The sequence below is a fragment of the Protopterus annectens genome, chromosome 15.part0 (genome assembly GCF_019279795.1).
Source record: "Protopterus annectens isolate FY-2018-M chromosome 15.part0, PAN1.0, whole genome shotgun sequence".
In the NCBI taxonomy this organism is placed as follows: domain Eukaryota; kingdom Metazoa; phylum Chordata; order Ceratodontiformes; family Protopteridae; genus Protopterus; species Protopterus annectens.
Window position 1 is genome coordinate 599,095,368 of NC_056749.1, and position 16,122 is coordinate 599,111,489.

General features: G+C 41.9%; 1 protein-coding gene across 1 annotated transcript in view; it reads right to left on the minus strand.

The window, feature by feature from the left end:
* Positions 1 to 16,122, minus strand: part of KIF4A (kinesin family member 4A) — a gene marked incomplete in the record, with an annotated part of 2,786,372 nt that overhangs the window by 2,276,373 nt on the left and 493,877 nt on the right. Inside the window, 1 exon segment of the mRNA XM_044057419.1 lies at positions 12,378 to 12,470. Coding sequence (XP_043913354.1) covers positions 12,378 to 12,470 — 93 coding nt within the window.

Here is a 16,122-nt window from a genome sequence, read left to right on the forward strand (position 1 = left end):
AATCTGCTGGCAGGTTGCACTGTGGGTCCTGCGACGGTTGCAGTCTCCTCTTCCATGATGTCAAGGGTATAAAACATGCAGCCAATGCCATTTTATTCAGTTTTTCTTGCCACAGATGTCAGGTGCCCCCAAATGGGGAACAAATATATATATATATATATATATATATATATATATATATATATATATATATATATATATATATATATATATATATATATACACATATATATACAGAAATATGTAAATGCACTTATAGCAACAAACTTTACCTTCATCTAATAGCAACTACACCACAAATGCTTTAGTATATAGTGAAGGAAAGAAAAGGGTGGGTAACCTGGACTGCAACAGTGAATACACTCGAACATCTACATTTATGGTAAGTGTACACAACTGTACTATGTTCTTAGTGTTTCACTGTTGGTCATTACATTTGGGTAGAATCCCAAAGCTACGGATGGGAGGATGGAGCTAAACAGCATTAGGAGCGGCTATAAGGCCCTGCAGAACTGCAGTGGCAAAGCCTGCCCTGAATTTGGAGAAGAGAGGAAAATGATAATTCTTTGTGAAGGTATGAAGAGAGCTCCAAGTAGCAGCCTCTAGAATGTCTTTGGTTGGAACCAATTTACGAAAAGCTGCTGACTTAGAGGCAGCCCTGGTGCAATGAGTCTGATCCCCTTGGGCACAGGTTTACTATGGTGCAGGTAGCAGAAACAAATGCAGTGGCTTATCCACTTAGAAATAGTCTGCTTTGATATAGCCTTCCCCTCTGACCCTGTAGCAAATGCTACCAGTAGTTGCTCAGATTTGCTTAGAGACTTGGTCCTGTTCAAGTAGAATCTTAGTCTGTGTACATCCAATGAATGCAGAATCCGCTCCCCCATGTTCTGCAGATTTGGATAAAATGTTGGCAGGTGAATTGTCTGATTAAGAGCCACACTGGATACCACCTTAGGCATAAAAGGAGGATTGGTCCTGAGGGACACCCTGTCCAGGTAAAATGCAATAAAGGTCTCCACAGCCATGAGAGCCTGTAGTTCTGAAACCCTTCTTGCTGAAGTGACTGCCAAGAGAAAAGCTGTTTTCCAAGACAGAAATTTTATATCCACAGTAGCTGCTGGTTCAAAAGGAGGCAGGGTGAGTTTTTCCAGCACAAAATTGAGGTCGCATGCAAGAGTTGGTGATCTGGGAAGCCTTAAATTTTTGGCCCCTCTAAGATAATGTTTAACCAGAGGATGAGAAAAAAGGGGTGGGCTCTGTGTTGTAATGAGCCGAGATGGCAGAGGCATGGATTTTTACTGAAGAAAAAGATAGGCCCTTGTCAAGCATCTCAGTCAAATATTGTAAAATCTTTGGGCTTTGCTGCGTCTGTTCCCTGAGCTTGGTTCAAAGCACAGAATCTTTTCCATTTATCAGCATAAGATTTTCTAGTACTAGGCCTTCTGGCTTCCAAAATGACATCCATCACAAATTTACTGAGAGGTGTTGTTTCAATAATTAAATGATCGGCCATGCTGCACGGTTCAGAGTTTGGAGCAGAGTGTGCAGAATTTAATTGTTCTGCTGAGACGAGGTATTTGAGGCAAGTAGCAAGGGGGAAGTGGAGACTTAGGTTCATAGGTTCATACTAGGCTGTCTGCCCAAGGGCATTTATAAGCCTAGCCCATAGTTATGTGGCTGGAAGAAAACTATGCCTATTATTTTGCTGAGCCTCTGTCAAGCAGTGACACTGAAGTAATCCCTGGGGTATATCTGCGATCTCCCATCCATTGGTCAAGATTCCTCTTGAACAAGGCGTTCCACAGCATAGGGAGTCTCTGGGTGATGAATCTGTCCCTCCAGCACGTTCTATTAATAACCGTGTCAAGGTTTAAGTGTCCCACCCTTGTGGTTCTGAGGGATCTAGATTTTTTGAGGTGAAGCATATTCATCAAATCTGGGTTTGACATGGCCTTATATGTCAGGCACAGGTCACCTCTGAGCAAGACTGAATAGAGCTGGAGTTCTTTCAGTCTGGCAGCATAAGACATATATTTGAGACCCTTTATCCTTTTGGTGAGGAACTTTTGGGGCCTTTCCAGCTGCTGCAGGTGTCGGGTCAGATACATTCCATTGTACTCAATCATAGGTCTAATGAGTGATGAGTACAGGGGACAATGACCTCCTAGATCTAGATGTGAATCCTTCATGATCAGGTGGGCAATGTAGAAGGTTTTCCTAACTACTTTGGCAACATGAGTGCCAAATGAAAGGTTACTGTCAACCTGGGTCCCCAGATCCCTGATGACTTCTTCTGTGCACAGTGGACTGCCACCACTATGCATTTCTTGGCGTTTAACTTTTCTGTGAGGCCCTTCTGAAGGATATCTGTGTCAGATGTGGTCATCTGCAAACTTGGTCAGCCATAACCCTCCTGTGTTTGCTTGTACTTCAGAAAAGTAGATGCGAACAAGAGTGGTCCCAGGACTGAGCCTGTGGGACACCACTTGTGACAGGCTTTGAGTCTGACATGGCGCCAGCAACTCTGACCCTGTGGGTTCTGTCACTTAGCCAGTTTCCATCTTGTGATGTATGGGTTTACATTTAAGCTGATGAGTTTTATGATACCTGAGTAGGGTATTGTGTAAGGCAAGGCCTTGCCAGGTCGAGGTAGGCTGTATGGACTGCCTTGCCTCATCAATGGTCTTGGTGACTGTTTCAAAAAGTCAACCAAGTTTAAGAGGCATGATCTGCCTTTGACAAAGCCAAACTGGGATGGATCCAAAGTCTGCAAGTTCCCATGTCTTTATTTATGAGTTCCATTATGATCCTCTCCATGGCTTTGCAGATCTGGCTTGTCAAGCTAATGGGACGGTAATTTCAGGGTTGGTGGAGGTGAGGTGAGGCTAAGATTAAACAGCTGTCCTAACTGTGGGTTTAATTCCTCATTGAGTTCGTGGAGCACACAGCCGGGGACACCATCCGGTCCCATGGATGCTGTGTTTTTTGCCTTGGAGAGCAGTTCTCACCTGGGCGTTGGAGATGTTTGGTGGGGCTACAATCCTCTGGTATAGATATCTCTCCTTTTGGGGGGGGGGGTTTGCACTGAACCTGTCAGCCAGTATGTTGGCAATGTGTGTAGGTTCAGTAATCTTCACATCAGTTTGAACTAATTCTGAGCATATCTGGGAGTTTCCTCCTAGGTTTCTAACATAGCTAAAGAAGGCCTTATGATTGTCTTGAGTCCTTGGCAATTTTTCTCTCAAAATTTGCCTTGGATGATTTTATGAGAGCTCTTAGTTTTTTTACTTATAATGATCAAAGGTGTCTTACCTTTCAAGGATTTTGCTCTATCTTGTAGTAGCTTCCTCCTTTTGTTGTAGAGCTTGTTTATGGCTGGGGTCCACCAGACTGTTTGGTACAAAGAGTCTTAGTTTTGTTTGGGATTGCATGATCCATGCAGTCCTGTAGGTGCTGGTAGAAGGTATTTTTTAAGTGATTCAGCGGTTTGAGTAATGTTTACCACTGGCTCAGGGGCCTTAAAGGAGACCACACTAGTTTTGGCTTTTGAGAAGTTTTTCACTGTGGTCTTTTTTATTTCAGGTGGGGGCGGGATGAGGACCTCCAGCGAGATTAGTTTATGATTTGATCTCACCAGTGAGGGATATACTTCCGGTGTTGAACATTGTGATCCCATGTTCGTGATGAGATCAAGTATGTTTTCTCCTCTTGTGGGGATGGTGACTAGTTGTTCCATGGCATTTGAGTTTATGAACTCCAAGAACCTTTGGGCTAGAGTGTTTGGGCTTGAATAGTGTTCCCAGTCTATATTAGGGTAGTTGAAATCACCTAGTATGATGGTATTTGGAGATACATTTATCCCCTCCAGTGTTTTCAGGAAAGCCATGTGAGGTTCCCGAGTTTGAGAGGGTGGGCTGTAACATGCTACAAATTGCAGAGCAGTCTCGCCTATGGTTAATTGCACCTGGATGGTCTCCGATGCATCATGAACCTTGAGGTGTGTGTGTCCTTTATGAATATGGACACCCCGCCCCTCCTTTCCTGGTGTTGTCCGGATTTTGGGGCCGGAACGCATGATATGAGATGAAACCTGATAGTGCTGGGGTGCTCTCAGGAGCCTTGAACCAGGTTTCTGTCACAGCACAGACATCGATGTTCTCCATACTGAGAAGGGCCGCATCTTGAGATTGAGACTTCTGGCATTGAGCAGCACCCTTAGTTTTTTTCCTTTTTGTGTTCTAGGGTGGTAGGTTTAGAATTTGAGCTTTGCCTAAAAAGGCACTATGGGGGAGCCTTTGCCAATATCCGAAGCCCAGGGTGACAGGTGCAAGCTGTCCATAGCATGTCATCCCAGGCAGACAGACATTGGATCCCCTTTGAATGACACCAAAATTTAAGCCAATTATTAAAGCTGATCATCTTATCACTGTATTGTGGCATCATTCTAGGTGAAGGTAGGATACTGCTCAAGGTCAGGGTCATACCTGCCTGGGCTGCATAATCAGAGAGCTCTTCAATGTCTCTTTTCATGTAGTCCAAGGAGGTATGTCTCAGGTCGTTGACACCAGCATGGACAATGACTGAGTCGTACTTTTACTTGCTGTTGAGAGACCTGAGTGCTTATGTGGCAGATTCTAACAGGCAGCTTACTGTGACCTTCTTCTTACTCAGTCTGGTGCAGTGTGCCTGACTATAGTGTGTCTGGCATTGTGTTTGGCCTTAAGGGCTGTGACTGTTTGACACTCTGTGTGGTCTATGGGATGCATGTGTTGGGTCCTGAGGTGGTAGTTGTTTGGGTGTCTGCTTTGGAGGACTCTGCTGTTTTGGTAGATTTTTGGTCAGAGCCTCCGAGTATGTCTGTGTGATTATGTGTATGATTTGAAGTTGTGATGGTACTATGTGTGACTGGGTATGTAGTGTGTGTGGTTACCTTCGCCTCCTGTCTGGTCTTGCCAGTCCTATGTTGAGAGAGCTCAGCCTCCAGTTTGGCCGTATAGTTGCATCTCTCGCATGTATTTGTGTTTTGTGGGAGAAGGAGAGAATTGTCTGTGTACATGAGGCAATTGTAACATTGCCTCAATATTCCCAGGTTCACCAGTTGAGCAGGAGAGGACACTAGCAACTGATCCCTCGACATGCTAGAAGTAATAGATAAAAACTTACAAAAGACTCCGGGATGTGGGTTCTAGGCTGGTGGGGTACTATCTATAATAATAGTGCTTTATCAAGGTGCAAGTACTGTAGGAGCAAGTGCTAGGCTTTACAGATAGAGAATAGTCTACTTGGGAATCAAGTAGAGATGAAGTTTTAGTTATAGGATACGCTGGTTAGATCGGCAGTACAGTTCGAGGAAGGTAGATTAAAATTTGAAGAGTGGAATTTAGGTAGCCAATAGTTTAACCTTGTTAAACCAACAGTGGCAACTCACGCTTTATAGCAGGGGCTAGAAAACAGGAAATGACCCAAAATGGCTTACTAGTTGCTGTCTCTAACCACTCCCTTGGGGACAAACAAGCAGCTCAGTACTCCCCACTCCCACTGGTGAGTAAAGAAACTACCTCTGGCCACACAGAAAATGGAGGAACACAGGAACCAAATACAAAGCCCAGGGATCAGCAAAATCTGATCACTGGAACAACCAGCTAAGAAAGTTTAGGAAAGGAGAAGTATTTTTTTGGGTTTTTTTTGCAAACAGACAGAAAAATACAGTAAATGCTTTGGTATTCGACTAAATTGCTATCAAAGGCTGGTACACTTGAGTGTATTAGCCTGTTTGTTACTTTTAAGCAAAACTTTAGCCAACAAGTGCAATCAACAATTTAAGCACAGAAAAACAGGAAAATCAGGTAATAAAACAGTAATATAGGCACAAACAGTAAAGCTCAAAAGATCGAAAAATGCAAAATAAAATGTTTAAAAAATACTTATACTCAATAAAGTTGCTTTTTCTGCTCTCTGCTGGCTTAGGAACTCTGCAGGGGACCACGAGGAGCTATGCCAAGTTCTCTATGCCTGAAAAAGCCAAAAGCGCTTTATAGCAGGGGGCTGGATAAAACAGGAAATGACCCAAAATGGCCAACGAATTACTAGTTGCTGTCTCTAACCACTCCCTTGAGGACAAACAAGCAGCTCAGTACTCCCCACTCCCACTGGTGAGTAAAGAAACTACCTCTGGCCACACAGAAAATGGAGGAACACAGGAACCAAATACAAAGCCCAGGGATCAGCAAAATCTGATCACTGGAACAACTAGCTAGGAAAGTTTAGGAAAGGATAAGTATTTTTGGGGTTTTTTTTGTTTTTTTGCAAACACTTATTCCTTAGAAGTGGGTACCAGTATTGTCGAGGCCAGTCCGGAGCAACTAGGATCATTTTTGTTTTTTCTGTCTGACTTAGTAAGACCTTGCAGAGAAGAGGCAGAGGGAGAAAGGCATAGACTGACAGGTTTTTCCAACTGAAGGATAGGGCATCCTACTTTCAATGCTTGTGATTAATTCTTGTGCAAAATTTTTCCAGCTGATAATTTTGGGGAGAGGCAAATAGATCTATGTCTCGGCTCCCCCATTTCCATGTTAACATGCTGAAGATTTGTGGATACAGTTTCCATTCGTGTGGGTCCATAAGACTTCTGCTTAGGTAGTCTGCCAGAGTATTTTGTTTTCCTGGCAGGAATTGAGCTTGACGATGTATTTGTTAAGTCAAAGCTGTGTTCCACAATACCATGGCTAGTCTGCAAAGGGGGTAGGAAGGTGTACCCCCCTGCTTGTTTATGTACCACATAAACGTGGTGGTGTCCATCTTTATCAGTAGTTGTCCTGGATGAAAGTCCTTGAAGGCTGTCATAGCATTCTGAACAGCTAGCATCTCTTTCTGGTTGATATGCAGATGCATTTGTTTTGGGCTCCATTTACCCTGAATGCATCTCCCCGCCAGGTGGGCCACCCCAAGCATAGTCTGATGCGTCTGTAGTTAGAGTTTGAGTGGCAGGGGGTAGAGTGAAATGGCAGTCCCTTGTTTTGGTGACATATCTGCCCACCAAAGAAACTCTTGTTGTAGGCAGGGAATGAGAGGAATCATTGTTTCCAGACTGACAATGTTGGCTCCATAACCTTTTTAGGTACCATTGAAATTTCCTCATATGCAGTCTTGCATATGGAATTAGTAGAATGCAGGATGTCATGAACCCCCAAAGCCTGCAGAATTTGTCTTGCAGATAACTGGGTTTTTGTTGCCATTTGTTTGAAGTATATTGTCAGTTGACTGTTTGGCGTACGGAAAGCCATCTGGGCAGTTGTAGTCAAGCTTGCAACAAGGAATGTAATTAGAGAGGGTACCAGTTGGGATTTATTTTCAATTGTGTATCCTAGGCATGTTAGAAGCCTGTTTACAAATGCCAGATGGAGTGTCCTTGTCTTCTGCTTGAATGAGACAGTCATCCAGATAAGGATACATTTGTATGCCTCTTTCTGCAGAATGCAATTACTGGTGCCAGGTACTTTGTAAAGACCCTGGGCGCAGTAGATAAGCCAAAGGGCAGTGCAGAGAATTGATAATGCAAAAAACCTGCCCTGAAGCGGAGGTATCTTCTGCATGATTCACTTATTGGGATATGCTGGTATGCCTCATAAATTGAGTCACTAACCAAGCGTTCCTGCCCAGCATAGGCAGTAGCAGTTGTAAAGTCACATTTTGAATTTTGGAATGTCCAGGAACATGTTCAAAGTCGATAAATCCAGAATTGGATGCCAAGAATCGTCTTTTCTGGGTACCAGGCAAAGTCTTGAATAAAAACCTTGTCCTTTTTCCTTTTCTGGTACTGGTTGAATAGCCTTCATATCCATGAGGGACATAATTTCAGCTTTTGCCCACTGATTTTGTAGCAGATCTGGCCATCCATTTGAAATTGGCAAACTAGGGAAATTAAATCTGTACCCCTGTGATACTATGTTCAATACCCACTTGTCATGGGTAATTAACTGCCAATTTTGAGCATGAAGTGCTAGTTCTCCCCCCAAAGGGGGCTGCCAAAAGATAAGTGCTTGGTAATGGTAGAGGAAAGTCATTGAGACTGCTTACTGTAGTGTTGTCCTTTGTTTCCTCCAGATTTGGAGGTGGAGGCACCCCATTGCTTTGACCTGTAAGAACCCTGTGATTGGTATCTGGAGCCTTTTGAGTGCCTGGATTTGCCTTGAGTGGCTCTGTTGCACACAGGAAAGGACCAATTTTTAGTAGGCCAGTGCCTACTGAACCTGGGTGGCTGCACTTGCATGAAATCTTTCACAGTTTGTATAGATTTAGCTTGTCTTCCATTTTCTTTAAACCCCCTTCTGCCTTATTACCAGAGTGTCATGCTGCAAGGGAGCATCCAACAATTTAGCTTTAACATGATCAGGCAGATTTTGCTCCTTGAGCCAGGCATGCCTTCTAATCACAGATACAGTAACTGCCGCCCTGCAAGAGGCCTCCAAGAAATCAAAACCACATTGCAAAGTATGCTTTCCAACCTGTTCTGCTGAATGCAATAATTCTTGTAACTATTTTCCACACAATCAGAAATCAACAATTTTCTGTTTCAGTAGGCCAATAACATGCTATTGATATTTAAGCATATGAAACTGGCAGTTTAAGGCTCTGATTGCCAAGGTAGCAGACGTATAAACCTTCTTTCCCCATCTAGCCAGCACCCTGGAATCTCTATCAGAGGGGGTAGGATTTTTGGCTGCAGAGGCCTTTACACCCTTGGGACCCTGTGAAACAGGGTCAGCAGCAGGATTTTTGAATAGAAATTTGTGGGAGTCAGGAACCCTGTAATATCTGTCTGGCTTACTACGAGCCGGAGGTAGGGAATCAGGAGCCATGCTTGATTCCGAAAACACATCAACAATGTCTAATACAGGAGGTAGAGCCAAAGGCCTGCTGAGGAAGAAGGAAATCCCTAAGCCTCTTTTTTGATTCAGAGAAGTCCTGACTCGCCTAGTGAAAATGCTCCCTTAAAGTATGCAAAGTTTCTCCAAAAGAGTAATCCGCAGGAGGAGATGCAGATGGGATGGATTCCTCTGCATCAGAATTCTCATAGGGTGGAATGGAAAATTCCTGATCAGAAGAAGAATCAGAAGAAATGGAAACCTGATCTGAAGATTCATAATCAGTGCCTTGCCTAGGCCTTGGGGGGGGGGGGGGTTGTGAGCCACTGATCAAGGTAATTAAGTCCTCAGCCATTTTGATCATCTGTTTTTTAGGCATAGGGGCCTGAGCACGTGGCTCATGCGTCAGTTTTTTAGACATAGAAGATGCTTTTGACCTTGTTATTGATGCTGACATCGGTTTTATATAAAAATGTTGAGGCCTGAAAAACCCTCAGAAGCCGGTGCCTGCTCAGCAGCTCCAGACCCATCTAAGGGAGAGATCTGTGGGTACAATACTCTGAGTACCTCGTGACATACCGGACTCCGAATGGGTCTCGGTAGAGGCCTGCAACTCAAAAGTAGCGGGTATCAGAGGCTGCGAAAGCGCTTCACTGAGAACCAGCGACTGGCTTAGGAGAAGCTTTTTCTGTTATGGACCTCAACGGTCTTTTTCTTTGCATTTTTTGTGAAATCCGGTAGTCTGACTGCTAACAGACGACATTTCAGGATAATTAAATCTGGATCCAAAACATTTTTGAAGCAAAACTATACAGACACTTAATAGTGTGTTTGTTAAATCTGGCACAAAACCGACAGCAAGGCATGTTATGATCTGGGCCTAGGCAAGGAATACAGTATAAATGAAAATCCTTATGAGGAATTTGCTTCCCACAAGTAATGCAATTAACTTTTACTGACATCGGTAAGGAGCAAGAACAAGTTTCCCCAACAGGGTACTTAGCTTTAGATTGAAGACTTCAGTTCTGAAACTCTGTGAAAATTTCAGGAGTCGGACGACCAGCACTTGCTAACTGCTTCTGCTACCGTGCGGCAAGACTGGATAAAATGGTGTCTGCTGCATGTTTTATACCCCTGACGACCTGATGTCAAGGAAGGAGACAGCAACCGACGCAGGACCCAAGACTGTTATTCAGGCCGACTGAGAGCAACCTGCCAGCAGATTACCCAAATGTAAAGACTGCAACAGTGAAACACGAAGAACACCAGTAAAGTATGTAATTATCAACCTGCCAATACCAAAAAAACTAATTTAGTCAGAAAATATAAAAGAGGAAAAAACAGAAGATAACACTAACTTAGCTAAGAGCAAGTCAGAAGCCACCCAATCTGCTTGAGCAACAAACTAGATCTGGGTAATTTTCCCTGAGCATCATGGGATAGGGTATAGCCTCGAGCCAGTGGAAGCTCTCGAGCTTTTGAATTAATCCAACCAGCATAAAATGAAGGTGAGATAGGACAACATAACATGTGATTCAGTTTTTGGGTGCTGTTCAACTTTAGCATTTAACCGGGTCATACACAGCACTCAAATTAGAACTAGGTAATGCTGTATTCTTAAGATGGATAGCTGCATGGCTTATGCTTAGGACAAGGTAAGTATCATACAGCAATCTGACATGTGAAATACAAAAGTTACAGTTCGGATGTCCCACAGGGCTCTGTCTTGGGGCCATACACCTTTAGATTGTACGTTTCAGATCCGTATTTTTCATCACAGGTGTTCTCCAGTGCATATGCAGATGACAAAAACACAAGTGAACTGATTATGTACGTTAGAATCAAAGCATACCCACAAAAGAAATTTACTAAATTGGGTACAGGAGAATAATATGCTAATTAATACATCAAAAACCAAGCATATGAGATTTGACAGATTGAAAGGTAAATACTTCATACAGCGACTGAAACTGCAGATTTGTTTAAGGACATGGGAATAAGGGTAGATCCAACTTTCAGTGTTTATAATTATATCAGCTGGTTAATAATAGTTATAAGACTATAGATTGTATAGAAAGACTATAAAGTCTTGTAATCAGAAATTATGAAAATCAGTGTTTAGATACATTAGTCCCAAACTTGACTATGGAATAACAATATGAAAAGAAGCAATTAACAAGTAAATTGGAAAGAGTAGAGAGGAAATATACCAAGGAAATCCATGGATGTAAAAATATACAATTATGACAGACTACAGTATCTGAATTTGTACAGAAACTCATAGCTATTTAAGAGGAAACCTTATTCAGGTATATAGTGCATGTATACACAACTACCTCTGGGAATGTTTGGGGTTATCAGAGTAGTAGAAAATCAAACAACCTATGTAAATTTTACAGGAATTAAGAGCACTAATTGGTTCTCAGACAGCAGCTAATACATGGAATAGACCACTAAATTACACTGAAGCAAGCATTTTTTAAAAACAACCTAGGCACTTAATATGGGAATAACATTTATGGTATATTGGCTGGCTAGAGGGGCATTACCAGTGCCTAAAATATTTCTATGTACATAATCATCACCACCTACCTGGGTCAGCATTTTACATACCTTGGAAGAAATATGGGAAGGGAGGTCTCATTACCAAATACCCCCAAACCCATAGTTAGCAGGACTGAAAGAAATTACTACCACTTAGCAAGCTTTGCTCTCCTTGAGCTCTGGCTGAATCCGAGGCAACAAGAAAAAAAAACTGCAACTGAGAGGAGTGCACCCACTCTGGCCACCTAACTGCTATAGAGGTCAATAATCAGCATGGGATCCAAACTTCACTTGTGAAAGGATAAGCCTGAAAGCTCTAGTATCCAAAAAATCTAAATGTTACCAGGCATGCCTCCACAAAGGCTTACTTCTAACTACCCAGTAAGCCTCAGTCCTTCAAAGTACACAATCTGACAAGCTGGTGCTGGTCCCTCCTACTAGTTCCAAAGTAAGAAATTTTCAACCCACAGCCGTCAGCTTTTTTCTCTTCTGCAAACAGCAAGTTTGTAATGCTAGCACTTAGCAATAACTGATATCATGCTACTCCCCATGATGGTACCAAAACTATGAGTATAGGTCTTGACTGGCAATTTTATTGTCACAGAAACAATTAAGACATATTTAAACAAACTTTCAATCAAGATGCAATGACAGACACCCATATTATAAGGAACAGAAAATAAACTGCAGGCTCAAAAGTTAGGTGCAGTTATATTCTGCACATGGTCTCAAAGTACGCATTAAGTGTAGGATCTCCAGAGAAGAAATTGTAAGGCTGACGAGAATGCAACCAACCACAGGACTCATCAAGAAGGGTTCCCAACATAAGATAGTGAGTTCTGTGCCAAATGGTGAAAAGATGAACTTTAAATTTATATTCAATATAAGCTTACACGTTGTGCACACAGAGGTAGCACTAACGAAAAAGGCACTTGTCAATCCCCCTACATACAAGTCACTATGTACCTTGATCCCTTCTTTCGGATCCTCTCGAATACTGATCTGCGAAAGCTTTTCCTTTGTAGTGCACAGGAGGTCCAGAATCTCCTCATTGTAGATCTAATAATTTTAAACAAAGAAAAACAGATTACTAAGCGCAAGATAAAGCAGCAGTTAAAACACTTTGGGCTTTTATGACCTGTTGCTTTTCAATCTCTGACTGATATTTTAACAAACAGAAACCTACTTACATGTGGTGATTCTCACGGGAGTCCTTCCCTACTAGACAGGGCACACAGAAGTTAGAAATGAGCATCTCATCAGTGGCCACTACAACTGTCTGAACACCAACAGGTCATATATGCCAAAGGGGTCCTTCACCAGCAACCATAATTTCACCCACAAAAGATTACAAATATCAGACGGTACCCCCTAAACAGACAAATGCATTGTTCAGCAGTGCCATTTTTTTTTGGTGTTGCAGACCCTCTTAAACAAATGCACCATAATGCATTACCTCTTCTACTACAAATGATGTGAAAGGTTTCAATTTGATATACCAGTTAGCAATGAAATGTTTATTGGGAGTCCTCCCCTAAAAGGAAAAAAATTCACCACTTGCCATTAGTCAATTTCAATGCCAAGAGACATGGAGGGGAGAAAAAACTTACCATATTAGCTGACCTACAGAATGGCCCTTCTTGATGGCCTTTTGCAAAGTAATCTCTGCCAAAAAGAACTTGACAATTTTTGTACCAAAATTCTGAGTCAACAGACATCTGTGTGCCCAGCACTCTCCATGATACAAGGCATGGTCTACAAAAGGGGCCTCAATGGAGGACCCAAGTTCAACCCTCTCCAATAGCAATCACCTTCCTTAAAATACATGAAAATAAAAGCAGATACGACACTACAATACTTAAACTTATCTACTTGCCTGGATGTTAGATTTCTCTGGTCATTGTCACAACATTGGAACTGTTGGACTGCTGCATGTGCTACCCTCTACATGATGCCAAACTCCTACAAACTCAAGCTCCTCCCCTACATATAAGCCACTGCCCTTCAAACAACTTCCACAGTATAAACCCATAACCCTTCTAATATAAAACACCCCTGAACAAGAATATAAGGTACTGAGGAGGAGAGACCATTTCACCACAGGAACACTACAATGAATATTTGGAGGGGGGAGATGGGCTGGTCGCTCCAGTTACTGGACAGAGACCAGAGAAATCCAACATTTCAGTAAGAAAATACAGTAATCCAAGTTGTACTCTACAGTAGATGCAAAATTCCTCAGTACTGCAGTCCTCTTACGGCTACATGGGTAGTATCCTACTTCGGATAAAAGAACCTGCCAGTCTCAAAGCTCTGACTACCTTACACACCTTCACTCTGAGTGCTGATTGGACAGCTCAGAAGAAAATCAGCAGAGTGAAGAAATCTTCAGGACTTTCTTGCCCATACAAAGTTTACTCATCCTGAACCTTTAAAAAATACAAATAGTAAGAAATAACCTCCCATTCAAACTATATACAGACTGAGGTTGGGTGTAGCTACTGCAGTAGTGAATAATTCAAGCATCTACTGTTGTGCATCTGTACTAGGTTCATTACTCACTGCAGCAGTACTATTTGGCTATATGAGTTGATTACTAACACCTATCTAACTTGGGAGGAGGAAGGGTAAGAGTCCCTGAAGAATGGTCCCAGCACAGTCAGTCCAAGAAATGGAAAATGAAACAAGTTTATAATGCTTTGCAAAACTATGTATAGACGACAATGCAACAACCTCAGATAATCCACCCCTTTGCAATATACCACCATAAAAGGAAAGGTTCTACTAGAATGCGTGTTGACACTGCCTGGAATGGACTTATCCACAGTGGGAACAAAAAGCAATTGCACAGAAATCAGTGTAAAATCTTACTGTAACAGGACATGTCTTCACTGATGATGCAGTATTCTTAATGTATGGGATTCCATGCTATTGGAAGCCCGTGTAACCAGTACACCAAACTATACTGTTGCTTTCAAGCACACCAAATTTCACATACATGCTCCTCACAGCGAGGGGCATGAAGGTGGCTAAAGACGTACCATCCTCAGAAAGGACTGCCCCCAACAGGAACACTAGTCCAAGGAAACCCAAGGGGTAACCTGTACACATCCAGAAAGGAAAAAGACTAAGGGGAAGGAGGGAGGGAGTGAATGTTGTAACAGTGAAGAAAAGGACATCTACTGTTGCGTTAAAATTTTAGACCACTAGATTATGTCCTTACTTTCACTGTTGAAGTATTCTTAATGTATGCAAGAGTGCCAAGGCTCAAGAAGAAACTTCGGAGGAAGGAAGCAGCAGTAGAGCCCTCTAAGAAGCCATGAAGAATGGCCCTGGCAAAACCAGCTCTACAGACACCACCCAACTTGCAGTGCTTGGGAAAAGTAAACAAGTCCAAGCAGCAGCTTTGAGAATAGAATTATCTAAAACCTTGAAAAAAATCCAGAAGCCACACATCTAGTAGAATGAGCCTTAACAGAAGGAAGGTTCTTACCATGAAAACAAAAAGAAATGGCCTTTGAAATCCAATAAGAAATAATCTGCTTGGATACAGCCCATCCTAAATACCTAGAGTGAAAAGAAAAACTTAGATTTTCTGATGGCCTCAGTCTTATCAAAACAAATCTGTCTATGCACATCCAAAGTACGCAGCACCCTCTCACTGTCAGATTGCTGAGAGGGGAAAAATGGGCAAATGAATAGACTGATTAAATGACCGCTCACTGACTATCTTAGGCATAAAAGGAGGATTAGTACACAAGGACACCATGTCCTTATAAAATACAAAAAAATGGAAGACAAGTCACAAGTGCTTGAAGCTCAGACACCTGTTTGGCAAAAAAGCAAAAAAAAAACCGTCCTCCGAGAACAATGCTGTAAAGAAGCTGAAGCAGCAGGCCAGGCTCAAAGGGAGCGAGTCAACTGCTCCAAACCTAAAATTAATATTCCAGGGAGGAGGATCAAGCTTCCTGGAATGTCTCATATGAAGGATGCCTTTAAGAAATTGTTTAGCTTCAAATCTAGAAGATAAAGGCAGACGAGCAGAAAAAGCAGATAAGTGGACCTTACTAGAATAGGCCAAACCAGCAGTGAGCAACTGTCACTAAAGAGAACCAAAGGACACAGTTATGTGTGTTAAGGTTACGAGAAAGACACCAAACAGAAAACTATATGGATAAGTTGGATTTCCTAGTAGGTTTCCTAGCCTCCTGCAGAATCTTCAGTGATGTGTTTACACAATATGGTTTAGTTACTAAGTGTAGGCTTATATGTATGCATTAGGGTGTAAATGAAACCTCAAAATTATGTAATAATCCAGGTATAACCTTTGTATCTGTATACATATTCATTTATATGAGGTAGTATATGTCATCGTATTTACAATCACAATAAGATTTTTTGTTGCGGGGAATTGTATATGTAAAAGTGTTAGTATTAAACTAGTGCATGGAAGCACGACAGTATTGATAATGAAAAAAGTACCAGGACACACACAAAAATGGAATGTAAAATAAACTAGATGGATTAATTTTAATTTTGATTTAGATCTTAACATTGCCCTTGATTAGGTTGTATATGGGGTCGTTGTTACCTGTTGTTGCCTTTACTTACACCACTATTTATTCAATTATTTATTTGGTCAATATTTAAAGTGGTTTTATATATATATATATATATATATATATATATATTTTTTTTTTTTTTTAAATCT